The 26,495-nt window shown below is 38.8% G+C and overlaps 1 protein-coding gene across 1 annotated transcript in view; it reads left to right on the top strand.

Annotated features, from left to right (window-relative positions):
- The window catches only part of PHLPP1 (PH domain and leucine rich repeat protein phosphatase 1), a 136,910-nt gene that overhangs the window by 71,609 nt on the left and 38,806 nt on the right, over positions 1–26,495 (top strand). Inside the window, exons 2-4 of the mRNA XM_071453407.1 lie at positions 1,506–1,702; positions 3,740–3,865; positions 19,060–19,226. Of these exons, the coding sequence (XP_071309508.1) occupies positions 1,506–1,702; positions 3,740–3,865; positions 19,060–19,226 (490 nt within the window). The remainder of the gene's footprint in view (positions 1–1,505; positions 1,703–3,739; positions 3,866–19,059; positions 19,227–26,495) is intronic.

Raw genomic sequence — 26,495 nt, 5'->3', positions numbered from 1 at the left:
TGGTGTTTATTAGAGCAGAGCAAGGCTTGAGGGTAACTGTGCCAAGTGTTTGCTCATTAAATTGGCAGGAAGATTCAAAAAGGCTGCTTTTAAAGATAAGGACAAGAATTGGCATGGGCTGGCAGGGGTGAGAGAATGGCAGTGGATAGGGCATGTGGTAGGTGTCTTCTATCTTTCTGTAGACAGTTTGAAGGCAAGAGCAGACTCATTGAGACAAATGAGCTGTCATGCAAGCAGGAATAATAGCAAGTTGAAGTAATAGTGTGTAGCACTTGTCACTGCTGGAGATCAGTAGGCACAGCTCTGAAATATTAGTGTTAGAATCAACTCTTTGCTTTTCTGGAGTCCTAATGAGTTATTAATTCCTTGTATTTAGGAATTTTGGTAAATATTAGTGTGGGGAAATTAGTGATTTATCTTTTATCATGATAGGGAAGCTACTTGAAATTAACATACCCTTTGGTTTGTTTATCCAGGGGAGCTCCCTCCCAAAGTTCATTGACACTGGTGTTCTTACGTAAATTTGAACTGGTTTAACCTGAACATGATTAGCTCTTGTCTCTGTTTGCCAAATACTTACATGTATTTGGATTACTCAAATCTGGGCTGGACTGTTTAGGGTTTGATAGGGTAACTTGGTGTAGATAAATCAGATTAGAATGAGTAAATTGTGCCTCCCGTTTACATCCTGAAAGAACAGAGTGAGAGATGCTTGTCTTTGTGTTGCCATCGCTCACGATGTGTTCTGTAGAGTAGAATCTTATTAATAGATTAGATTAGTAGAATCTGAGACATTTAAAGTCATTTAACAGATTTGGTCTAATTGGTAGTTATGCTAATAATATGAATTACTAAAAATAATGAATTCATTGTAATATGCACAAAATAACCTCACTCTTTACGAATCTTTACTCAGACTAAAGCAGGGTCTTTGAGGGATTTCATCTACATTGCCCCTGCTAATGTAATGGCTGAGTGTGCTGTCTCTGCTGTGGGGTTTGGACTGAGCAGTGTGGGCTGGAAGAGGTAGGGCCTGTGTTCTTTGAGAAGCTTTTGAAGCTGTTTGAACCATGACCTGAAGGATAGCCAGGAGAGACATGGAAATGCAAAGATATGGGTCAGCATGCACTACATCTCCCCCTTCTGCAGTTACCACACGCCTTGTGAACTCAACAGGAACCAATTCCTTATTGTTGCGGATGAACATTTGATTTCCAAGTTCCAGAGAGAAGGCGGAAACCATTAATTGGTGCTTCTATGGTTATTGCAGATTATTTAATGTGATCTGCTCCTTGTCATACCAACCTGTCATATCCTTCTACCTATGGAAAAAGACTGTACTGAAGCTAATATTAAATTACCTGCTTGCATGGTTTTGAAGCTGTACATCATTTGCCATGCTGCAGTTTGTAGCTTGAAAATTTCCTGATCAAGTCTCAGGGTGACTTGAGTGAAAGAGGCAAAGATTTTCTGTGATTAAGTGGATGCTTTTGTTTCTATTTCAGGAAAGCCCCACAGCACTGGCAGCTCCGAACGGATTCAGCTCTCAGGAATGTACAATGTTCGAAAAGGGAAAATACATTTGCCAGTCAACAGATGGACAAGACGCCAAGCTATCCTTTGTGGAACATGCCTAATTGTCTCATCAGTAAAAGAGAGCCAGACTGGAAAGATGCATGTCCTCCCTTTAATTGGTGGAAAAGTAAGATACTTTATTTCATTTATTTGCTTGGTTAACCCGTGTCTCTTTAGGAAGAGAAGATTGCACTCAATTAGGATGATTCTGACTATCCAAAAGCTTGTTTCTATAAATGGGATTTTCAAAGTATATAAATGACTTTTGATTATGGTCGGACGTATTTAATGATTTAGAATATTTGAATTAAAACTACAAAGAAAAGCAATGGATGCACAATTAGTGTCTTTTTCTGGTGTGTAGTGTTAAGTGGTTTATGTATGCAGTAGCATACAGCCAAAGGATACATGCAGGTCTGTTGTGTGTGCTCTCTGCCATTCCTCCTCACTGAGGTTTTATCCATGCTGGGTTATTCTTAAGTTCTGAAAATTAATAAATAAGGGCATGGGCTTATTCTGAACATAGTGGGAGGAGTTTTTGAGTATTCAGCATTGTATGAGTAGTGGTTTTTTGTAAGCTAACAGCAACAAACATTTTTCCTTGTGAAAAGCAAAAACCAGACTTTTTTCTGATAGATTTCATCTAAAACCCAGGAGTTCCAGACTGAACACAAGGAAATATTTTTTTCCCACTGGGATGGTGACTGAGCACTGCCTTGGGTTACCCAGATGGGTGATGGCATATCCATCACCCCTGGAGATACTTAAAAACCATCTGGACATGGTCCTGGGCAACTGGCTTTAAGTGGACCTGCTTGAGCAGGGTGTTGAAGCAGATGACCTCTGGAGGTCCCTTCCAACCTTAACTCTTCTGTGAAACTGTAGTGAAGACAGTAAGATTACAACATCACTGTTTTAAACTAAGCAGTGTTTCAGAAAACTATTATTGGCTTGTTTAACTGAGGTAATGGGAAGAGAATCATAATCTTGAGGATGAATTTACAGCTTAAGTAATCCTCCTTTACCTTACATACTGGTAAGTTGAATTCTAAAGAGTTATTTGGAGATAAACAAGCCTCACAGTATTATATATGGCAGACTGGAGTTGATTCATTAATATTCTATACTAGTGGTGTGAAAAGCAGAGCTGCCTTCTATGAGCTGTTTTTCCTGCCTCTTTTATGATTCTTCACGTGATTCTCCAACTCTTCCTGGGAGATACTGAAGTAGAAACATTGTCTTCTTTTGGCAACAGTGTGTGAACTCTGGAGAGTGAATTGTATTCTTGGCTGTAGATTGCTGGAAAGGACAGGATTAAGGTTCTCATCAGCCTTCTCTTTGAGATAAATATTCTTTTCATCTCAATATATTTCTTTTAATTTTAAAAGGGAAAAGATTCTGTACCATTTAAATTGCTTTATGTGGAATTTCTAAGCAGCTTTTGCACAGAAATGCCTTATGTGATATAAAACATGCAGACTGTTAAGCACAAAGTTGACAACAAATTTTAAAAGAAAAGGATAACTAAGCTCAGAAAAATGTACTGAGGGCTTCTGCTGACAAAGCTTGGGAGGAGGGTGCTTGGCACAGAACTAAGTGTTTTTTAAATTATTGCTCAAAAAATATTCTTCCTCATCCCCATAAATACTCTGCACTTCCTGGTTTGCAAAGGCTTTCCAAAATGCTGTACTGAGACATTGAGACCATAAGTTGTGTGGGACTTCTCGTGTATGGTAGCAGAATGATGTACTCTGGGTGTTTTTTAACAAGTTGAGAAATGCCAAAGAATTTAATTGGGCTGTAAGAGAAGCATTTTGTTAAGCCTGTTTTTAATAGCCGGGGAGTAAAAATTGTATTTTTTTAGGTTGCATAAAAACAGCCTTAAATGCGTTTCACTGGCAAACCTTTTTTGGTGTTCAGTTTCTATTAAAATGTTTATGTTCTTGATGGTTTTCTCTGTTAGCTCTGTCCTTCTTCTTTTCTCATTCCTGCTTGTGTAGATTTCATGGATATTTGACACCCAAGATCCAGCTTGGTTGTTTGAGATGGTTAGTCTGGCTCTACTTGATGATCTGCTCTTGGGCACACTTGAACTTTGCCTTGGGGAGTTCTGCAAAGAGAGTTTTGATTCTTGTTGACTCACAGTTTTGTGTCTCTGCCGTAGGTGGAAGAAGTGAAAAAGCACCAGCACTGTTTAGCATTTAGCTCCTCTGGACCTCAAAGCCAGACCTACTACATTTGTTTCGATAACTTCACTGAATATCTGCGATGGCTGCGACAAGCATCGAAGGTGAGAATGCTGCTAACTCTGCTGTGAATGGGATGTCTGGAGAGTTTCCCCCAGTTCAGTCTTCTCCATGCAGCAATACTGTTCCTTTTTGATCGTCAAGAACTGCTGTTGCTGCTGTTTGTGTTTTTTTGAAATACCCTGATTGAGAGCTCGTGGTAATAGGCACGAGCACAGGCAATAGGGAGGTGAATTTTTTCTGCATTTACACCAACACTTCTTTCTACTGAGGTTGTGTACGCAAAGTGCTGTACTGAACTTCTTCCATTTTCTTATCAGCTGGATGGATCTACTGAGATCATTATAACAACAAGGATGACAAATATAACTGTCATCATTTCAGTTAAAAAGCATTTTTTCAGTGTTATTAAAACCTATAAGTAATGTCAGGGTTTTTAAAGTTCATTCCTTACATAGAACCTAAATATGAAATTGCTAGAATAAAGGAATTTTTTCCTGCTTTGAAGTGTTGCTGAACCTCTCTCTAGTTTAATAACTGATTTTTGCGTTATTTGTAATAAGCAAATAATTTTCTGTCAGTGAAAAAAGGTTGCTAACTAAAACCTTTGTAAAGTAAATTTTATACTGCGCTAAGAACACAATTAATTATAGGAATTTAGGGCCTGCATTTTTTTTGTTTAACTCTTCAGTTCCACTTTCTGTTGTTGAAAGGTATTTTTGCAGTTGTCTGTTTTATCTTTTAATCCCTGCCACTTTTTTGCTAAAGCTTTATATATCTTAAACCATTATATTTTTCATACTTACTACAACTGAAGTTTTTTTACTATGCTGTCAGCATGCTCTATTTGGTTTTGTAGTTAGCCCTAAACTGCTCATTAGTTCTGTACTTGATAGGACTCTCCATGCTCTTTACTATGTAAAAGCAACTTAGTTTTATGTAGCAGTACTTGGAGACACTTATGTAGCGCTAGGTCTGTTTTGTCTTTAGATTGCAATAATGTATTATCCAGCTGATAGCCAGTGATACAGCCTAGGTTGTGAGCTTTTTAAAAGGTTTGATTGGATGTCAAACTTTCTTCAAACAGTAACTAACAGTGCACCTTCTAGCACATGCATCATTTAAAATGTCTTTTAGGGTTTTTGTCTCCTAGTAAGTTTTAAAATTCTTTCTAAAGAAGCTGTTCTGGCATATCTGCTTAGGTCTGTTAAGCCTCAAGGTAAAAATCCCCAAGGCGTGTTTTATGAGATGGTGAGGCACGGTCCGTCAGGTTTTTGAGTCCTTGCTGCTTTGGGGCTGTCTCTAGGACAGTGGTGTCCTTTCATCTCCAGAGGGTTTGACATCAGATAAATGAAAGGCAATTCTAATGAGTGAGGAAAACAGTGGAAGACAATGAACTTCAGAGCTAGAGATAAATGGCCAGAAAGCCCCTCTGAATTACTGACAGCATAAGCTTGTTCTGTGCCATGCTGTGCTTCTCTCTTTCTCTCTGGTTCACCCAAATGACTAACAGCATCGGGATGATAGCCAGCATGAGAACATATCCTCATGCACTCATGATAACCTCCCATTCTTATGTAAGTGTAGAAAGAAAATACATAGTTTCAAGTGTCTTTTCAGACTGTCAGTAAAGAAACTCTCTATGCTATTCTTTTAGTTGGTAAAACATGCTTCGAGGAAAAATAAAGGCATTTTAACCCCAACTCCCCAACCCCCAAACCTGAATATTGGCATTCTGCATTCATGGATTTTCAAACAATATTTTGCCACTTCAAGTTGTTTTTTTGATGTTTGGGGCTCCGGTCCTGAGACAGAAAAACAGAGACAATCATGATTGTATGCAAGGCAGTCGTGTGGGAAGTGCTGCACAGTAACATTGTTTCTGAAGAACAGAAACAGAGAAACTAGTAATGCTGCAAAAGTAACTCAGATTTCCTCCAGCTGGTGCTGTTTGTGTCAAAGAGCTTAACTGTAAGGTGCACCACCCTTGATTTACATGTATAAAGAAATGACAAAAGTTGAATCTTCAGCTCTGTAGTTCAGGAAAACTAACATTCATTTGCTATTGCTGGGAAAAAACCCCAACATTTATATGAGGTATTCTACCTCAGGTGTTTGGGAACTAATCTAGTTCAAAGCTGCTGCAGCAATCATGCTAACTAAGAAAATACTGTGTAAAGCACTGTGTTTCTAAGAGCAAGCAAATTTAGGAAGGGCGCTATTATGGCTCTAAAACTTAGCTTCTAGTTGCTTGCTATGGGCTAGGTCATATGGTGCTTACAGATTCTTCCCTAATACTGGTGTTGTATATAGTACTTGCACTTCTGTGAGTTGTTATGAATAATATTTAAGACTGTATTTTAAACATAGATGTTGTTTAATGACATTTGTTCTGAAAGTGACATTTGTGTTAACTTCTATTCAGTGGTAGTTCTTCAGAGTAGTTCCTCTCCTTTGTGCTCCTGCTATGTGCTGCTGAAAACTGAGGCTTCTGATTCTTACTTAGTGTAATGAAAGCTTTAATTATAAATTTTAATGCAGAAGGAAATCCCTGGTAAAATACTTCATTAAAATGGCTCAATTCAGTTTTAACTATGAAAAAGCAATTCATATCTATCTTCTGTATACTTCAGAAGAGTTAGAAGATGATGTTATTTTAACTTTTAAATAACAAACTCAATCTTGAAAGGAAGCTTGCAAAGAATGCTTGCTCTGCAGCCTTTCTCCCCACAGAATATTGGCAATGTTGACTTTTTAGTGGTGGTTCAGAATGAGACAAATCCTAATGCATCACTCCTGCAATAAATATGTGTATGCTAGAAAAGATTTGAATTTGGGTTTGTGGAGACTGGAGTTTAATTGAATTAAAAATAAGCATTGCTCCTGTATAATCAGATTCATTCTAACAGTGGAATCTATCACAGCCAAGACCGCTCTCATGCTCTACCTCTGTAAATTTTTGGAAGGTGAATAGGTATTGGGATTGGTTTTCCTATATGTATGTGTCCTGAGGTGAACAGAACTTATGTTTTCAGGACAGAGTAGAATTATTGCACAAATACTGACCTAAATATTGAACTTGGTGACATACTTATTCCAAATAGGCCACTTTTAGATACGCTGATTTAGCCTCAAACAGAATATTTTTAAAAGCTGGAGATCTGTCTTGTTCGTGAATATTGATAGTTCTATACCACAGTGCACTTCTTTCCTTTTACTTTCCAAAAACTGGAGGGCTTATTATGGAAGCTTAAAAGGAAAACAACAGCAACAGATTTGATCCTTTGTGATCTAATGCATTCGTTCTCTTGCCAAATGTTGAAAAATAGGCTTATGCAACTGGGAAGGGGGAGCAGAGGAGAAAGAAAGGAACATCTTCACAACTTTAAAGAACTTTGTCTGCATAAAGTTGTCCATGATAGTTATGGAACTGGCACAATTACTTGCACAGCAGATCTGCCGCTGTTTGCTACTTGAATGTCAAATGCAGAAGGACAGGGCAAAGAACTTGTGTTTAATAGGGAGGAGGATGTGGTGAGGGGGTTCCTCGTTTGCACCTTCCAAAAGCTAAAAAGCTACACCTTTACTGTGGAAGAGGGAGAGGTGTTACACATACGGTGTTAGGGAGTGGTGGAGCTTGCTGTTGTGAGGCTTTTATTTGGGATGTGGTCTGCTGTTGGATGCTTCTATCAGCTAAACCTAGCAATTTTTCATCGTGTGAAATTTCTGTTGTGAGTGTTGCCTATGACACAGTTCATGACATGGGTGGTTTGGGTGGAGTATAAAAGGATTAGCAGTCCTCTATGTTCCAAGGCATGCAGTTAAAATGGGATGTCAAGGTCTGCCTAGGAAATTCAGTATAGCAGAGCTTATTCTAGGTACATTACAGAATTTTATCTTCTTGTAAATAGTGTGCCCCACTGGGCATGCTGGGATGAGTTATGATATCCCACAGAACCTCTGTCTCCCCTCCTGGCTGCAGGAGGGCAGGAAGTATGTCAACAGCTTCATGTGACAATTATTTCCTGCTTTAGTGCTTGGTTCAGTGGGGCAGGTAGAGGAAGAGAGGAGATGAGGGACAAGGGCTGTGAACAGGGCATGTCTGTGTAGGTAGGGAGAGATGTGCAGGCACAGAACCTTGTGTGTCTGCACACTATTGACCAGAATTGACAGCTGTGGCTGGGCATAAGTTGTCATGTGGGGCTTAGATGCTTGCACACAAAAGAGGCCTGCTGTTGAAAATACAAGGAATGTCCAAAAATAGGATTTTAAACCTACAAAATTTAAGAGTTTTCTCTTGTCTGCTTTTATATTTTCTTTTCCCTGTTACAGTTATCTCTGTGTTAATGTCTGTTGTGGAAGTATGTGGTGTTCCAAACAACTGTAGCCTGTGAAAAAGGAGAGATGATGTCAGTGTACATTATGTTTAAAACACAGTAAAAATAGCAAGAATAGCAAATTCAGCTGAGAAGGGCATGCTGCTATGTTGGCCTTATTCCTTTCATGTCAGTGCAGAATGCTGTCTTCATACATTTACTTGCACTGTGAAGCTAACAGAAAATAAGAACAGATTAGAATTTAGCTTATGCTATAGAAGTAAGTAATGCAGGAGCCTCTACAGCTGTAGTCTCCATCTTTCCTCAACTTGTGTAGAGATCTACCTGAAGCAGCAGTGCAAAATTACTAGTTTTGCTTTTTGCTTTTCTTTTTCTCTAAAGTTAGCTAGTTCTGACCATCTGCCTCAGTCTTCCAATTATTTTTTCAGTACAAATGTGACAGTTGTGTACAGAGACTGTTGTAAAAAGGGGAGTATGAGCCCTGTAAAGCTGATCTGTAGCTCTAGTGATATGATATTTACTTCTGATGAGGAGAAAAGGTTTGAGTTCTGAACACATACTTGGTGCTACAGACCACATTTATATATATATATAAATTCTACAGAACTTAGAAAATAATTCCTGACCTTGACTGCAGTTCTGCAAAAATATTTCCAAAATAGGAGACCAAGATGATTAGCTTGTGGATGTATTTTACAGAAACTGTGCTAAGGAAATGCAGTAAGCAACAATTGAGCATTACTGCTAAAGATGTACCTGCTTTTCAGCTGTGCTTCATCCACCTTTGAGACAGGGATAGATCATCAACTGTGGGACTGCTTTTTCCTTCAGCACAGAAGATTCTGCTCATTAATTAAAGTGATGGGAAATAAAGTATATCCACTTGTGCATATAGCTTCACCTTTATTTCAGATACTTTCAGATGTTAGTGTTTGTCTTTCTCCTGTCAGCCATGGTCAACCAGGAAAAGTTGTGTGAGAAACTTCCATACCAGCTTCATTGTGGAACACAGACTTTGCAGAGCTCTTTAATACTAAGTGCAGCTTCCAGTCTGTAAAGAGGGCTTGAAGCCACGAATCTCATTGTTAAGTTAGCCCTACATTGTATTTGCCTTGGCTTGCCCTCTAGGTGATTGACCTATTTCATATGTATTTCTGGATACTGTACTGAGCTGTCTTCACAGAGTTCATCACTGCGGTGATTTTTATTACCAAGCTTCAATTGTTTCTCGAGGCATTAGGGACAGGCTTTTCTAATGCTTACTGGTCAAAATGGGCTCAGAATACCTTTTTGCAGAGCTTTGATCACAGAACAGCCCCAACAGTGAGTGTAGGAAAAAATCATATGCAAGGATAAAGTAGTTTATTTTAAAATATTTGGGATGTTAATTCTTACAGTGCTGACAACTTTTATGTCTCTGGATGCACTGTCTCCAAGTGTCTGTTAAACCCCCTAAGCAATGGATAACCTTCTGGAGAAATACTCTGGAGAATTTTATTTTCCATGCAATTTGAATTTCTAGATTAGCATTTTTGCTTTTACCTTTTGCTCTTGGTTATCACCTGTGGTCATTCCACAGGGAATTGTGTACAACAGACTACTTGTGTTGCTGTTAGGAGTTTCTGACATTTCCTTTTAGCTTTATAGTCTTAGTCTGTGTGTTTGAATGTACCATTGTGATTTGGGGCTGCCTGGTTTTGTGTGTGTTGAGAGCAGGTTGGAGGTCAGGAAACTGCTGGTTTGTCACTGTGAAGGTGACCATGAAGTAGTTGGTTTGTTTCTTATGCCAGTTGAGCTTGGAGACTGAAAAATTAGTCTTTATTCTAATATGACCTAAAAATTAGTTTAGTATACTGCCAGCATCTTTTGAGAATCTTTTGAGAATAGTCTTTAAGCAAAGCTCGTTTTCTTTGTGAATAACAGTTTGTGTTTCTTCACACTTGAGACCAAGCAGCACCATTAGCCTCTTGGAAAAGTTGATTCAACATCTAGTCAAGGAGAGAGAACCCAGGAAGATTTTCTCATTTTTTTAGTGTCTTTTTTTGAGCTGATCCTTACTTACAGGAAATATGATGACTCTAAGTTTAGTACAAGGAAACCATTTTTTCCCCGAATACCATAAAATGACAATATTGCGATAATGCTGTCACTAAAAATAGATCCCTAAAAATAAACCCACAGCTTCCTTTTGGTGGTGATTACAAATACTCAAACATAAACAAACCTCTGGTTTCCATGCGGAACTTGACTTCCTTTTCTTTGTGTGTGTGAAATCCTCAGTATTTGGGACCTTTGCTCTGAAGTCATATCTGGTCATTCTTGTTGTTGATGGCTTCTTATCATCTCAAGTGTGAAAGCAGAAGATTGGGCAAAGCAAACTTGAAGCCAGTTTTCTTGCTCTTTTGATGATAACACTTGAAAGTTTTCCTCCTCCTCTTTCCCTGAAAACCCTATTCTTTTGTGCCTTTTGTTATTAGAGGTTAGTTGACATTTTGGAAATTAACTTCTGGGTGTATTTCAGTGTAGTCAGTCTATGTTAATGGTTCAGGAGGGAAGCCTGATATTTTGTCTCAGCTGGTTAATTTTGCATGTCTAAACAGTTCAGCTGATTTTAAAGTGTAATGGTGACTTGAAGCTCTTCATTTGTGTTTTAGAGAAATTAAAGTTTTGCTGTTGTGGTTCTTTTTTCTTTTGCTGGAATTTAGAGAGTCTGTGGTTCTTGTTTTGGGCTTGCTGCCTTCAGTTAATAATGTTTGTTGAAGTATTGCAGCCAAGAGTGAGAACAGAAAACCAGGTATTGCCCACGCATCTGGAATAGCATTCCAGTGCTGTCTTTTGAAGTCTCTAAATCAGGTTCTGGTATTGTTGAAGCTGAATTTGTGCAGTTCTTGCATAACTACAGGAAAGCATCACCTGGAAGCTCAGTGAGGAGTTGTACATGTTATCTTTTAAGGTGTGTTCAATCCAGAAGGATCCCAAAGTGATTTCAGTAATCTCTGGAAGTGAAAGAGTAGAAACAAGTGGGAGGATTAATGTAATGTTGATCTTAATGAAGCTCAGGGGAACCAAGTGTCCGCAGTGAGCACATACCATAGGACAGGAGGGGATTGCAGGGACTGACATACTGCACAGAATTTTGGTGTATGTAAGGTGTGATAATGGAGCTGATCTTGAAACTGAATGGCTGTAACACTGAAAGCCTTTCCAAGCAAAGTCTAGCAGCAAGGAAGAAAGGAGAGGAATTATTAGGAAAACCTAACTTTAGGGACATTTACTCTCCTTAGGCCTCTTATGTTAGTCAGTGGAGAAGGATTAAAGTCTCCAAGGAGAAGAGAGAATGAGTGCTGGAGACCAGTTTTTGGCCACAGGCCAGTAGAGCTATATCCATGATTATTTGTATTGCAAACCACTTGGATCAGAAGGCCTTTCTGTGTTAGAGTGGAATAATGGCCTGAAAAGAGTTCATCTCGTTGTTGAATTAATGCATATGATACAGCTGTGTCAAAGAACCTAGATCAGCAGTTGAGGACCTAGCATAATCTCTTGCTTAACACAAACAAGAAAACCCTACCACCCTCTCCATGTGGGGCTGGGGAGACTCAGACAAGTGAACTTCCAGTGTAAGTCTTACTGGCAAGAGTCTGAAATCTATAATGTATCATAGAATGGTTTGAGTTGGAAGAGACCTTCAAGATTATCTAGTTCCAAAATTCCCACTATGGGCAGGGACACCTTCCAGCAGACCAGGTTGCTCAAAGCCCCATACGATCTGACTTTGAACACTTCCAGGGACGGGGCATCTGCAGCATCTCTGAGCAACCTTGGATTATCTTTGTAGCCTTCCTCTAGACATGCTTTGAAAAGTTCATGTCTTTATTGTGTTAGAGACCTTAGACCTCGTTGCAGCACTCCAGGTGGAGTCTCACAAGGGCAGAGTAGAAGGGGAGAATTATCTCCTTTGTCTTCTTGGCCACGTCTCTTTTCATGCAGCCCAGCCTGTAGTTGGCCTTCCTGGCTATGAGTGCCTGTTGTTGGCTCATGTCTGGTTTTTCATCAACCAGAACCCCAAGCTGCTCTCAGTGATGACTTCTACCAGTCTGTACTTACATCTGGGGTCGTCTCCTGACCCTGGTGCAGCTCCTGGGACTTGGACTTCCTAAACTTCATGAGCTCTTGCAGGCCCACTTTTCAAGTTTGTCCAGGTCCCTCTGGATGGCTTCTCTTCCTTCTCTTGTGTTATCTGTAAGCTTGCTGAGGGTGCACTTGATCTCACTATGTCATTGATAAAGACATTGAAGAGCAGCAGTTGCAAGACCTGTGATCCTGAGGGCCACTACCCTCCACCTGACAGAGAGCCATGAACCACAGCTTTGGCTGCATCCATCCACCAATTCCTTATCTGCTAAATAGTCCACCCTTCAACTCCATGTCTTCATGGTTTGGAGATAAGGATGTTGTGTGGGACTGTGCTGAAGGCCTTAGAGTGGTCCAGATGGATGACACTGGTTGATCTTCCCTTGCTGACTGCTGCAGTCACTCTGTCATAAAAAGGCCACCAGATTGGCCAGGCATGATTTGCACCTTAGTGTCTTGTATGTGCTTTAGCATTGCCTCCATGAGGATCTGCTGCATGATTTTCCCATGCTGAAATGAAAAAATGCTGAAAGAAAGTCCTTGCTGGAGGGCTGTTCATTGCAAAGTCTGCGCGCTTGGCAGTACAGCAGCTTGTCTTTGTAAATAAATAAATCTAACAGAAATAGTAAGAAGAGAAAGGGGTTTTTCTTAATTTTCATTAGACTGTCACCTCTTTGACAGTATTTAAAAATGAATTCTTTTCAGTCAAGTGTTCTAAGGATGTTAATATTCCTTGCTCCACCAAATGGAGATTCACATGTCTGAATTATAGGTAGCTTAATGCAACAGCTAATTACTGTCACTTAACTCTAAGTTACACCTTAAGCCTTGTCCTTGGCGGGATCTTAGTGTGAGCATCCCAGTGTGACTACCACCAAGGTACAGAGCTGATACCATTCCCTGGGTAATATCGATATCAGTACATTATCTCTAAAAGAAGACTACTTTTCCTCCAGGAGGAACAAAAGTACTCATATTCTAGTAATGACTTTATATATATACTACCCAGCATTTCCAAATGACAGGTGATGAATGTCACCTTTTTTGTAAAATTTTTGCTCTCACGATCTTTATGCTAAACTTGGGACACTGGCTTTCACATCTTTGATTTTTTTTTTCTGGTCTCCTGTCATGAAAAGTAGAGGGAGCCCAACTTCTGGTTAATCCCCTTCACATTTCCCCCTCCCCACACATTTGCTAATGCTGTTTTCAGTTGTTAGAGGTTTGCACAAGGGCCAAAAGTAGAAGTGACCAGTCTGTTTATAAAACTTTGTACAGAGATAAGGAGAGCAGAGAAGTGACAAGTTTAAATTATTTTTGTTCCCCCGAGTCTTGCTGGCATGAGGTGTTTGTACTGGAGGCTTTTGGCTGCTTCACCTGCACAGGAGAGATGGGACAAGAATGCCCTGTGAATGCTGCCACACTGGCATGCACTTTTGCTCTGCTCTTAATAGGGAATTACTGCTCTGACCTGTGGCAGTGCCTGTTGGGTTTGTCGATCTGAGTGACAGCTTTCAAAAAAACCCTTTGCAGGGTTTTATATTTTCTGTGCAAGGCCCTTAGCTTGAGTTGGCATGTATCTAATTTAACATTCGAAAGAAAACAAAAAGGAGATGCCAGAAAAGTCAGTACCCTTTTACCCTTGGGCTGCACCCATTTTAACAGTTGTTGTTTAAAAATGAAAATACATGCCTTTAAAGCAAAAGCAAATGTTTTTTTCCCTCCTCCCCTTCATTAAGTTTTCTGGCATTAGGTTGTTTAACAGGCTAAGGAGTTCCTCAGCTCTTGGCTGTGGCTGAGGGCACCAATGTGCTTCCTGGCTGTGGGCTTCAGCTCCATGGAGGGAGCCTCTCTGCTGAGCAGGGCTTTGGTGTTTGAATAGAAAGCAGGATTAGGATTTGAAGCAAGGTTAGTTCTCAGGTGAGGAGAACCTGTTTGCTCAAAGTTAGTTTAGGTATTTCAAGACAATGTATCACTGTTTAGTTAAGGCTTATGCTGGCCTCGGTGGGATGTGATGATTATCAAAGTGTTTAAAAACAAATCCTAAAGGAGAAAAATTAAACTGCCTTTGTATTGCATGTCTACAGCAGGTATAATTTAACACTGTCAACTCAGTTCAAACAGACTGGGAATTTGGCTGCCTCTACAGTGTGGGCTGTTTTGCTATTTTGTCTTCTGTTGAAGTCCTAAGCAGTAATTTCTTATCTGAATAGAACTATAGGTAATGGGATGAGGGTAAACAGGAAAAAGACATAATTACATTGGTTTAAATTCATGCCACAGGTCACACCAAAAGATGTTCTTGTGTAAACAAGACTTGTGTTTGTCCATACAGCTGGGTTCAGCTGTGCCCATTGCTGACATCCATTGTCAGCAACAGATCATTTTTGTAGTATATCCAAGGCTTTAAAACAAAGACCATAATCAGTCTTGTTGCATAGCTCAGTGACAGAGGTGTCATTATACTGATGGACAAAGCAAAGTGGTTTTTCAACCCTGTGTAGCAAAAAGCAACAAGAATATAGGTTGATGCAAGTGTTTTTCTGTATTTTTGTTGCCAACAGATTTACAGTGAACTCATACTGTATTTTCACATGTCTTGGAATACTGTTTCCTTTTTAAAAATAATAAGTAAAGAAAAAAATAAAATCAGAACACTTTGGCAAATTTCTTCTGTTTGAAGTGTTGCCTGGAATTTAGGCATCAGAGGTACTGCTGGCTTTTTGGAATAGTTGGTTTTATTTGTAGGTGTATTGTGGCGTAAGTAACACGTGTAAAAGTGAGTTTTCATATTAGGGAGACTCCTGTTTCTTTGGCATGTGTGGAACTCTCAGGTGGGGAGGAGCAGAAGAAATACTGCCCAAGGGAGGGAGAGCACTCTGCAACAGCATTATTTGTGGTGGTATTTCTAGAATAAATCTGCATTTTGTTGCTGCTGGGAAAATGGAAAGCACAGTTACAGGTTTCTGGTGTTTGCAGTGGGTAGACCCATGGCTTTTTGTAGTACATGTGCTACGTTGTGTATCACTTCTTCAAAACTACAGTTAGTTTGCTGTATTCATCTGAAGACTGAAAAAAGATAGAACAGTGTAGGCCTAGGATGCATAACTGAGGTTGCAGCAGGAACTGGAAAAAAAAAATCTTCCCTTGGACTTTGTGGTTTGATGTACAAAGTTCAGTGTGGCCTTATCCCATTACTACTCTTCTGGTATTACAGTGGGGGACATTGCAACACAATGACAGACTGTAAAGTATTTAAAAATCATATCCAAGGATTGGAGAAAGCAGCATATTTCATATTGTTTATTTATATTTTTTGATGATTAAATATCCCAACTGAAAAACAGACTTCAAAGAAGTGTGGGGTCTTGCTTTGTGTTTGAGCTGCATGGGTGTCAAATGTTGCATGTCTTGCAGAGACAAGCCTTGACTCTACAGCTCCTTGCTGTAGCTCCTGTCATTGAGAGCTGGTGATGTACCATCTTCTGAGAAGGTCATTGCCCCAGCCATTTCTTCAGTGCTATTGGGGCTGGAAATGCAGCAGTGGTTTCGTGTGACACAAGTGTGAGGGGTCTATGCAGTTTGGGATATGATGAGAAGACATTTGAGAGGGATTGGTTTGGGCCATGGCAGCTTCTGCGTGTGGAGTTTTGAATTGTGCTGCTTATGGTTTGATTTTTATATATGTACATATAGCATATCCAACAGCTATACTTAAGAGTTTTCCACAAGAAACACCAAACAAACCATAGTAGGCACTTAATGCAGGTTCCCTGTGTATCCAGAAAGCCTTTCCCTCTAGCAGTGCTACCACAACAACTCTCTTCACAATTTTTGTAGGAGCGTGGATGTGTTGAACACAACCCAGATAACTTGTTGGGATATTTATTTACAGTGGAAATTTTTTGGTTTGTTTTCTTCCAGTGGAAGCATGACTTTCTGCAGATAATGTCCTTTTCTCCAGATGCATTTTATTCTTTGAGTGTGAAGGATATCCTACTCAGCATTTTCCCACCTTTTATCAGCTTATCTCTGCAGTGATTCTCCATAGTGAGTCAGGGAAACAAAGTGCTTTATTAAAGAACTGCATCATCTTTTAGGGGAAAAAAAGTCTTTGCTTTTAATAAACAATAGCAAACTCAAGCATGTGCAGTCTTGCTATTTTCAAGTCAATTGTAGACAATTGCAAGATTGATTGATTTCAGAATTACGTGATTTCAGAATTTTGATATTCAGCTTCAAAATAACTGGTGAAAATTTCTGGTCAAAGAAAGAAAGTATTACAATTATGTTCTCCTTTGTTACTCTTCTTTTTTTTTTTCACCTTGTTGTTCTATTCTGTAGGAATTTGTTATAGAACAGTATTGAGCAATGGAAAGAGAAGTTTTATCCCTGCCTGTGAGAATAACTATGTGTGTTTATATGAGCCTTCCTTGTAATAATTTGGGAGTTAATCCTTAGAGTACTGTTTGGTAACAAAAAGACTGATAAAATTACAGTTGATTTCAGAACTTAGACCTTTTAAAATAATGGTTTTAACTTTTACAGTTATCTCTCTGGTAGAAGCATCATTCAATATTTGTCAATTGCATGAAAATATTAATTAAATGCTTTGTACAATAAAGTGCTCCCTTTAAAAAAAAGTCAAACAAAAAATAACCAGCACATACAACCTGTAAAAACAAAATTACTTTTAACTAGATTTATTTCTCAGGATTTGACAGTTTTAAGAAAGGATCTGCATCCTTTTTTTGGGCAACAGTAGAATTTGTATATTTGATTTTGTTTGGCTGCATTATCATGATTCCCACTCAGAGTTACCATTTCTGGTTCTTGAGATATTTTTGGAGTAATGAGCCTTACTAAGTGCTGTTGGGTTGCTTATTGCTGTTCATATCACATTCCAAACAAGTAGTTGGAGCAACAGTGTATACAAGTGTTACACCTGAAATCAAACATTCCTCCTTTTTAATTTAACGGGTGTCAGCAGTGTGATCAGAACTGTACAGCAGTGGGCATGAACAGACTGAATACCCAGCATTCAGAGATGACTGCTCAGTATAGCCTATGAATAATTCTTGTCTCATACTACAAGGGGAAGAAAAATACTAGCTACAGTAACAAAAGGACTGAACTAATTGAGTAACAAAATTTCACACATTTTAATGGATGTGGGAGGACTGGATTATTAATGGTTGCGTTGGAGAAAAACACTGCAGTGTCTGTTCCCCTTGAAGCTTATGGCTCTGTTATGTGTGTTTATAACAGCAACTGCTTATCCTAAGGCCTGTGCACCTTGCATTGGAGAGGAAAAAATAATACTGTGGCCTTCCTTTCAGTCGCAAGCTACCTCCTCAACACGTGGTGCCTTTAGTTTCAAAGTGTCTTGTAGCAGGGGCTCTATCTCAGCCCAGAAGGTTGAGTGGTGTGGCCTTCATCAGAGTTGAGAAGCTCTTATGTCACTGGGCATTGATGTGGAGTTGTTGGGTCTTTTTCTCTTTTTGCCCCTTAGATGTGGTATTTGTACCTCCAGAATCCCAGCATAAAAGGCCAGTGAAACAATAGCTGCTTTTGGTGTGAGCAGCTGACAGAACACCATAACTATTTGAGCACTGTTGGTGTGGTCCCAGAAATCTAAAATGGTGGTGAAGTTGTTTGCTTCTCTTCCTTTGGTCGAGCCATGCCTGCTCCAAAAATGCCTCTCCTTCTTCTAGCATTTGGCTCCTCTTCCTTGCCCACTGTCCCCACTGCCTTGCATTACTGTGTGGTGGTGCTTTGCCATGTAGCATGTCTGTGACACTACTTTGTGAAAGAACATTTTCAGTAGTGTAGGACAGAAAATATAAGCATTCTACATTAGAGCCTTGTGTTTGTTTGTTTTTGATTTTGCTGGTGATATTTTATTTATTTTTAGTGAAGTTTAGTAAATAAGTAAAACAGGAAGATGTAGTTCACCGAGGTGTATCCTAGAGATATGGAAAGGGGCAGTATTGCCATCACTTGAAGAAGTTTGCTATAGGTCTCTGTGGAATGACACTAGCTATATATATATATGTGTATATATATATATATATATATATAGTGCTAGGTGATATGATTTTTTTTAGCCTCTGCAGATTGTGTTTGTTTTACCTTTCTCTTTCTAGAAAACAGTGTTAAGCCTCCAAATCTCGGTTTTGTTTTTGTCATATTTTTTTATCACTTTTGAACAGTCTTCTAATTCATTGAGAAGAAATGAGTGCTTGGTGCTTTGCTGCTGGGTTATTTTTTCTCTTCAGTAAGGTGTAAATGGGATAACTCTTCTTCTGTCATTTAATACCCATCTTCATCTTGGACATATGAAACAAAGACAGTGGTGATGACTGCTATCTCCTCACTTCTGCTTACTTGGAGGAGGCAGTGCTACCCAAAGGACTAAACTAAAGCTCATGTAATTTTTTTTTCTGGTTGTGATGTATTGCATAACTTCATAAAAGAAAATAGATTCATTTCACATATTAATTTGACAAACCTTTGTTCTTTTCTTCCTGCTAGTCCTCTGTGGACATGATTTAAGCACTGAAGCCAAGAAAGAGATCATGGCATAACTTGCAGCAATTATGTAAACTGTGTTAGATCAGCTATATATGCCAACACTGGCTTCTGCTGTGCTTAAAAAACAGTTTATCATGTGCTTAAAAAACAGTTTATCATGTGTAGGGGTGAAGGAAATGTTATTTTTTTCTTAATTACTGTATTAATATATTCGTGTTGTATTTGACTTCCAGGTTGCATCACAACGCATCAGCTCAGTGGATCTTTCATGCTGCAGCCTGGAGCACCTGCCTGCCAACCTGTTTTATAGCCAAGACCTCACTCATCTCAATTTAAAGCAGAACTTCCTGAGGCTAAACCCCAGCCCATCCACAAGTAGAGCGCTTAGTGAATTACAAAGGTAAAGTAGTATGGTTCTACCACTCTTCCTCTGTCCTTGGAGCCATGATCTGCAGGAACTTTCCTAAAAATTACTACCTCCTCTTGTGGAACATTGGCCTGACTGTAATGCTTCAGAAATTGGTTAACTTTGTGTATTAGAAACAGACTGGCTTTCATAAGAAACTTCATGTTTTTCTTGTAAATAGAAGGACATTTTCAGCTCAAAATGCAATTTTCATAATGTGTTTTTATGTACCTACTGAGGCCAGACTGTAGTTCTTCAGCCTTTGACTCGTGTGAGTATGAGTTGGTGAGCTGCCCATCAAAGGCAGCCATTCTACGTAGGAGCAGTATTGCATGTGACCAAGGGAAGAAGTTTTCTGTTAGCCCCCCCCCAAGCAAAGGAAGCGCTGATTTCATAAATTCAGTCTGGTTCCTGTCTTCCTTCTACTCTGCTCAATCCTATTTTTCTTTCTTAGTATCTGTGACCTTCCAGTTCTTTCCACTGCAGCTCATCCAAGAGTGTAACAAATGGGTAGACAGCAGCATGATTGGTGCTCTGAATGATTTAATGTATGTGTTCTGTGGAATCAGCAGCCTTTCTGTGTTCGCAAAGATGAATGTTCCCATACTGAATATAAAGTTGTGATTTTAATTTCAGTGGTAAGTGAATTGCAAAGTACCTCAGGATTGTATTTGTGGATTGTCCTGTTCAAACAAAATGTTTTAAACCACATTTCTAAATCCCTTCCTCTTTGAAAAACAACTGAAAAGTACAAGATGGATTATGTGGGCTGTTGTATTTTTATATCATTCCAAATTCATTTTGGAAAACCAAAAAATCTGGCATAATGAAAGATGAATGAACCCAGCAAGTCTGCTTCACAAACAAAGCAGGCAGCTATTCCAAGACCTTATGAGCACAGTCTGGAGAGAAATTCTGACTGGACTGTGAATGTCAGCATAGGTGTCCAGATAGCAAGTGGGATTTTAGCATAAGCTAGTGATGAACATGGACAAATAACCAGTGTCTCTTATTTTAATGGCTTCTTATATTTTTTTCCTTTTTAAGTATCAGAAAGTGTAAAGGAGATACTTGATTATGCTTTGTCTATGTACCTACAGCGAATTTCTGTTTGCAATAGGTTTGGATTTGTCTGTGTACCTGCAACTAATTCTGTTTGGGGTTAGAAAGCATTGATAATTAATGTGATAGGCAATGTTCATTCTCTGTTTAATTTTTTCTTGGTATTGCAGTTGTAGGAACAGCTGATAAGTCTTGCTGATAGTTAAAAACCATTAAATTTTTTCTTACTAACATGAGGCTGAACATAAAAGAGTGAAAGAGTTCAGATGACAATATATACTCCTGTTTTCTGAGATTCTGAGATGAGGAGAATCTGGAGAAGTGGCATCTACCTGAGGTGGTATAAAACTGATTGTCTCTCATTCTTATGTGAGCTGGCCCTATTCTGTAGGCAAGTAATATTCTGCTGTGCTTCCATTGCTTTGAGCTTGGCAAAAAGACACAAGGCAGATCTAGGAACTTCTGGAGAAAAAAAAAATTAGGTTACACAGCACTGTTTTGGTGTATCTGAGTTGGTGCATCAGAAACTCCTGCCCTTGATGTTTCCCTTTGGCTGCTTGATGTCCTCCAGTCTTACCTTTACCCAGGACAGGTGGGATCACCCAGACAGTGAGTAGCTGGAGGAAGCTGTTGCCACTGTTTCCATTGCTGTGCCAGTGGGAAGGGCTCTGTGAAGTAGCGGTAGTTCCCACTGAGGGTTTGGAAAAGTGATGCTCCACTGGTTGCCTTCTGCCTCCATACTGCAGCAAAAGCATGAGCCTGACCCTGGAGTGTGTTCCCAAGCCATTCTCCTTCCTGCCCTAAGAAACACAGAACTGACTTCTCCTTGGGTGGGAAAACTTGAGTTGTACTTATGTTCCCCAAAAGCTTTGAGCCAGCTTGACTGCTAGTAAGTCTGCTTTTCTCTAGTGAGTAAACACACAAATATCTAGAAAGAGGAGAGCACCACACATTTTGAAATCATTAGTGAAACCCAGTATCAAAACATATGTAAAGTGAAGCTCGTTGTTCCTGTGAACACACATCTGATTGATCTATTTTTTCTTTTTAAACCAATTCCATAAAACCATTTTCAGATTTATAGGGGTTGCACAAGGTAAAACTTCACTGAATAAACCAAAAGTCTTTTTTTGTTCACTGTGTTCTTTCAAATCACAGGAAAGCAAGTTCAAAATCTCTGCTGTTCTGATTTGGTACTGTTGGCTTTGCTACAAAATTCTCAATTGCTAAATTGGAGCCGCACATGAGGCACAGCACCACTGAATCAAGCCTACAAGTATTTAAGGCTCCAAAATAGCCATGTGCTTGGATGTTTTGAACAAAACACATTGGCATTTACATACCAACCCTTCCCAGTACAATTTTAAAGTAAAACCTGGTTAGCAAGACAGTCTAAGAAAATCAGTCTTGCTATAAGCAGTTCCTGGTGCTGCAGTTCCTCTTAATAAATCACTTTAATAAAGCACTTAAATTACTTAAACCTCTTAATAAAGCACTTAAATTACCACTTTGGGTGGTAATTTAATGAATGCTGGATTTCAGAACAAGTGTTCTGAAATTGTCAAAGACACAATAAAATACCAACTTTTCACCACCCACTGAATTGACTTGCAAGCAGCTGGGTCATAGTAATGATGTGCTGACTAGTGCACTGTCATGGCAGGTACAGTCAGGAATGTATTAGGAAAAAAGGAATTCCTATTTTTGTCTACGCAGTTGCTTCTTTCAGTTGTTAAAATAATATAATTTGTTGCATTTATGAATAAAATGTTTAGTCCTGATTAGTACATGGCATCTGAAGGTGTAAAGTGATGTAGATGTACGTTTTCCCAGTAGCTGCACTTCTACTTGCTTTACTGTCCACTCAACCCCCTTTTGTTGCTGTAGATGCTCTGCATCTGTGAACTTCCATAAGTGAACATTCTAAATATTGAAAGGTGAATACAGCAATCTCTATTGTTTTTCCTACTTATCAGGGAATACATATTTCATGCTATATGTACAAGTAAGCCATCTGAAAATTCATCTGTACTGAAAAAAGTAGCAAATGATGCTACTTGTTCTCCCTCACAGAATCTTTTCTAAAACTACAGGAAAGGATGTTTCTCTTTTGGAGAAGAGGAGATTCCCTGGTTGAAATGCTAAGAAGAGTACAGGCTTGCTAATTTTGCAGAGTACTGTTGCTCTGAGATGAGGCACAAGAATAGACCATAGTCTTTATTTACTGTTGCTCTGCTTCACTGGACTGAGAACACTTCATCTTTATAAGTAATTGTTTCAGTTGGTATTGTTGGAAAAAGTGGTTGGTATCAAGAATATTATTTTCTTGCTAATTTTGAAAAGTAAGTTATCAGTATATGGATTTTTAAGATAAGACTGTTGCAGATTTAAAAGAAAAATAAGAAAAAGAAAAGGGAGATGTAGTAAGACACTACAAGTTGTTTTAAAAATAAATAACACACAAAAGTTGTTTTAAAAATAAATAAAATTATGCTTGCCAGTTTTATCTAAAGAATGAATTATTATTCTGATTGTGGTTGTTAATTGTTAACAGTGATTATATAGATTTTTATCTTAAGATGAGTTGGTATAGTTTTTCTCCCAGACCCCTTATAGAAATGCACTGCCTTCTGTGGCATCTCAGGTGAAACTCTTTTTGGGGCTAGTGGCAGAAATTTGAAGATGCATCTCTAGGTTATGAGAAGGCTAGAGCACTCTGAATTGCTGATGCAAGTGTTTCTGAAATCCCTTGCAACTTCCAGTTTTTATCTGAAAACCCAGGATTTCAGGCGACCTCAAACTAAACCATCCTTACAAATTCATTGTGCAATAAGAAGGTAAATAAAAATGTAATCTTTGTTCAAAGAACACTTGGAAGCAAGGGGGAGCCAGTATTGCCAACCTAACTGGTATGAACCCAGTAGGCAAGGTGGCTGGAAGTCAGTGTGAGATGCAGCTTGATCTTAGCTTGTACCTAGAGGAGCAGGGAGGAAGGTCTCCAGCCTGCCACTTGGTTGGCCTCCAAGTGCCTTGAGGTACTCCTTGTGATTATTGCTATCAGTGTATGAAACTGAGGTTACTGGAGAAAGGTGGATGGTTTAATGAATGTCAATTATACATCTACCCCCTTGTCAGGCCCCACAGGGGCACTGCCAGTAGATGCACTGGAAAAGATTTGAGCTGTCTCCTTTTTTCTCCCCCTTTTATTTTGGGGGATATATGTTTGGGTTTTGAGGTGTTTTTTTTATCTTTTCCTTTTATTTTCTTGTTGTTGTTTATGGGGTTTTGGGGGTTTTTTGTGGTTTTTTTTGGGGGGGGAGGGGTGGGTTGTTGTTTTTTGGGTTTGGTTGGTTTTTTTTTTTTTTTTTTTTTTTTTTTTTTTTTTTTTTTTGGGAGGGGTTAGTGGTTTTGGTTTTGGGTGGGATTTTTTTGGATTTTTTTTTGATATTCAAATGAATCCTAGTATGCAGATCCTGCTAACTTTGCTTGTTCCATGGTGTGTGAAGATGTGGGGAGCTTCTTCTCACAACTCTGTTGGTCTTGGACAGGAGCAAACCTTACTTTTATATAGTTTCTTCTTTTTCACTTAAAGTCAAACACTAAAGTGCAGCTGTCTAAGCAGCAGGGTAAGAGGAAAGGTTGGCAGTATTGACAACCGGAGGTCTACTAGTACAAACCCCATCCAGTGCTTGCTGTATTTTAATGCTACATTTATTTTCTCACCTCTATAGCTTTGGAATTTTTTTTTTTTTAATATTTGTTATAGTAAAAAATGACACTTGTAGTTTGTTGTTTATGTAACTTCACTGCTTTTGTTTTATCCAAGTTGTAAAGACATTGAACAAAGAGTTTGCTTTTGTTAGTGCATTCTTCCAAACCTTCATGACTGTGTTCTCCTTAAATCCTGTGTATCTTTGTGGTCTCAAGAAAGTGCCCTTGTGAACACCCAGCAAAAATCAGTGACATTTAATTAAAGAAAAATTAAATCATAAAGTTAAGTCTCTGGAAATAACTAAGTGGGGACAATTGCAAAATTGGTTTAATGCCTGAAACACATGGAATTTTTTTTTAATTTTATTTTTTATATTGGAACAGTGAACTTAATGGTGATATGAGAAAAATAAATGGCAGTAAAAGATACATGCTTTTAAAATAGTGTAGTCTAAAAGTAGAAATTGCATTTGGATTAATTAGATTCACTTATTGAACTGTAAGGCTAAGTACAGCAGTCTCTCTTCCAAGTAATGTTTCAACAAGTGAACATATCTATGGAATTCAATTATTGTGTATCAGTCTCCAATTTATTTGTCTAGGTTTTTTGGATATGGCTTCCAAAGTAAGGGGTTTCTTTTCATGTAGTTAAATGGGTTTCAGCTTGGAAGTCCACCCCTTTTGTATTTCCATTATAAATTTCCAGTAGAGAGGAAGTGAATATATTTTCACTACTTTTTCCTAAGAATTTTGTCCTTCTTCTGAGGTCAGTCTTTCTCCCCGTATGAAGCAGTATGTGGCAGGTATGTGCAGAAACTGAGAACTGCACTGTGTAGTAGTGTAGGTTCAAGTTATTTCCACTAACAAAACCATACACTTGATTTACTTGTCTTTATGGTACTCTTACCAACCATGTAATGTAATACAGGCTTTTTTGTTGTTAAGCTTGGAGGTAGTCTGAATTTGACTTAACTATACCAACTCATCTTAACATCATTTGAATTATATTACTAATTTAGGACTTCTGCAATGACACCTTTCTGGAAAGGGAATGCTATGACAGTATTTCTGGCACTAGGCTGGCAACTCCCTTAGGCAGTAAGGCCATGGAGGGTAATCCAACACAACTGCAGAAAGAGAGTCATTTGTACCGTTTATTTCCAAGGAGGAAATTGCCATGGCAGAATTTTTGGGAAATTCTCTTTGTGGTTAAGTAAGTGGCCACAGTAGCAGGTGTTTAAGAAGGTGGCGAGTTTTAGTTTGGTTCTAAAACTTGTCACAGCACTGCAAGGCAAGCACCATTGTTCTGCTCAGAAATGGTGCTGAGAATGACGGACACTTATGTTGATGCTTGACAATAATATTGAGTTGTAACCACAGCACAGTCATGAGAGCCCAGGTTCTGGAGATAGGTTTGGGAAAGTGATTGCTTTCCTTAGATTGAGTTCTTTATCAAGCCATGCCTTCCCTTGCAGGTGTAACAAAATACTGCTTTTTAATTGTTTTTGGTAAGAGTAGGGCAAGACCAGTATTGTCAGATGACCCTGTTATGGCTGAATTTCAATGATGGTGTATGACCACCAGTTGGAATACACTATTCCCCTTGCTTCAAACATAGTGGAACACAAATGCTGTACTGTGTAATGAAAATTCCTCTGCTGTTCACACCACCAGGTAGAGCTAAATTTGAAATTAGCATGTCAGTTCATTGCTCTGCTGTGATACGAACTTCTCTTGTTAGTCCCTCTACTTATTTTTCATATGTCAAACTAAAGTCCTTCCTTAAGTGGCAGCTTCAGGATTAAATAAGTGGGCAGTTTTTGACTCAATTAGGGCAATTAGTGTTCAGTCATATTGCATGTTTAAATCCAAGGGTTTTGTCAACATTTTGCTCTAGCTTAAAGTAGGGCTATTTTTGCTCAGCAAAGTGAGTGTTTATGTATTGGCCATTACAATAGAAAGCTTAGTAAGCTAACTGAGCATAGTGTATTGAGAGATGCTGTTCTTCATTCAGGTTGACTTTTACTAAGAGATAACGAAGTCTGGAACCATGGAAGAAGGACAAAAAGCATATGTATGGATGTGATGTGAGGTTATTACACTGTTGTGCCTCAAATGAGCAATTTTGTGCCTTTTTTTCTTTCTAGCAATGCCATGTGGGCAGCATTGATGTGTGTGCCTGCTTCTGATAAGAGTAAAGATTTGGGTGTGAGAAAACAGCGAAGATGTTGCTCTATAAAATCTGTTGGAAGCCTGATAGTTTGCAAACTCAGCTGCAACAGAAATCTTGAGTCTTTAAAATACTTCCCTCCTACCTTATTTATATTGATGTGATATACAAGTGATACTGGTGTGACTGACTGTAAATCTGCCTAGATATAAGAAGCACTATAAACAATGCAGCATTTTAAATGTGCAGCGTGGCAGTGCTCCATAACACAAGTGATGTTTGTGATGTGCATAGTGTGAAGTGAGTAGCCAAAGATGAGA

This window comes from Agelaius tricolor, unplaced genomic scaffold, assembly GCF_023055355.1.
Source record: "Agelaius tricolor isolate 1412-34295 unplaced genomic scaffold, bAgeTri1.0.p SCAF_2, whole genome shotgun sequence".
Taxonomy (NCBI): domain Eukaryota; kingdom Metazoa; phylum Chordata; class Aves; order Passeriformes; family Icteridae; genus Agelaius; species Agelaius tricolor.
Note: the sequence above shows the minus strand (reverse complement) of the source record. Positions and strands in the feature narration are given on the sequence as shown.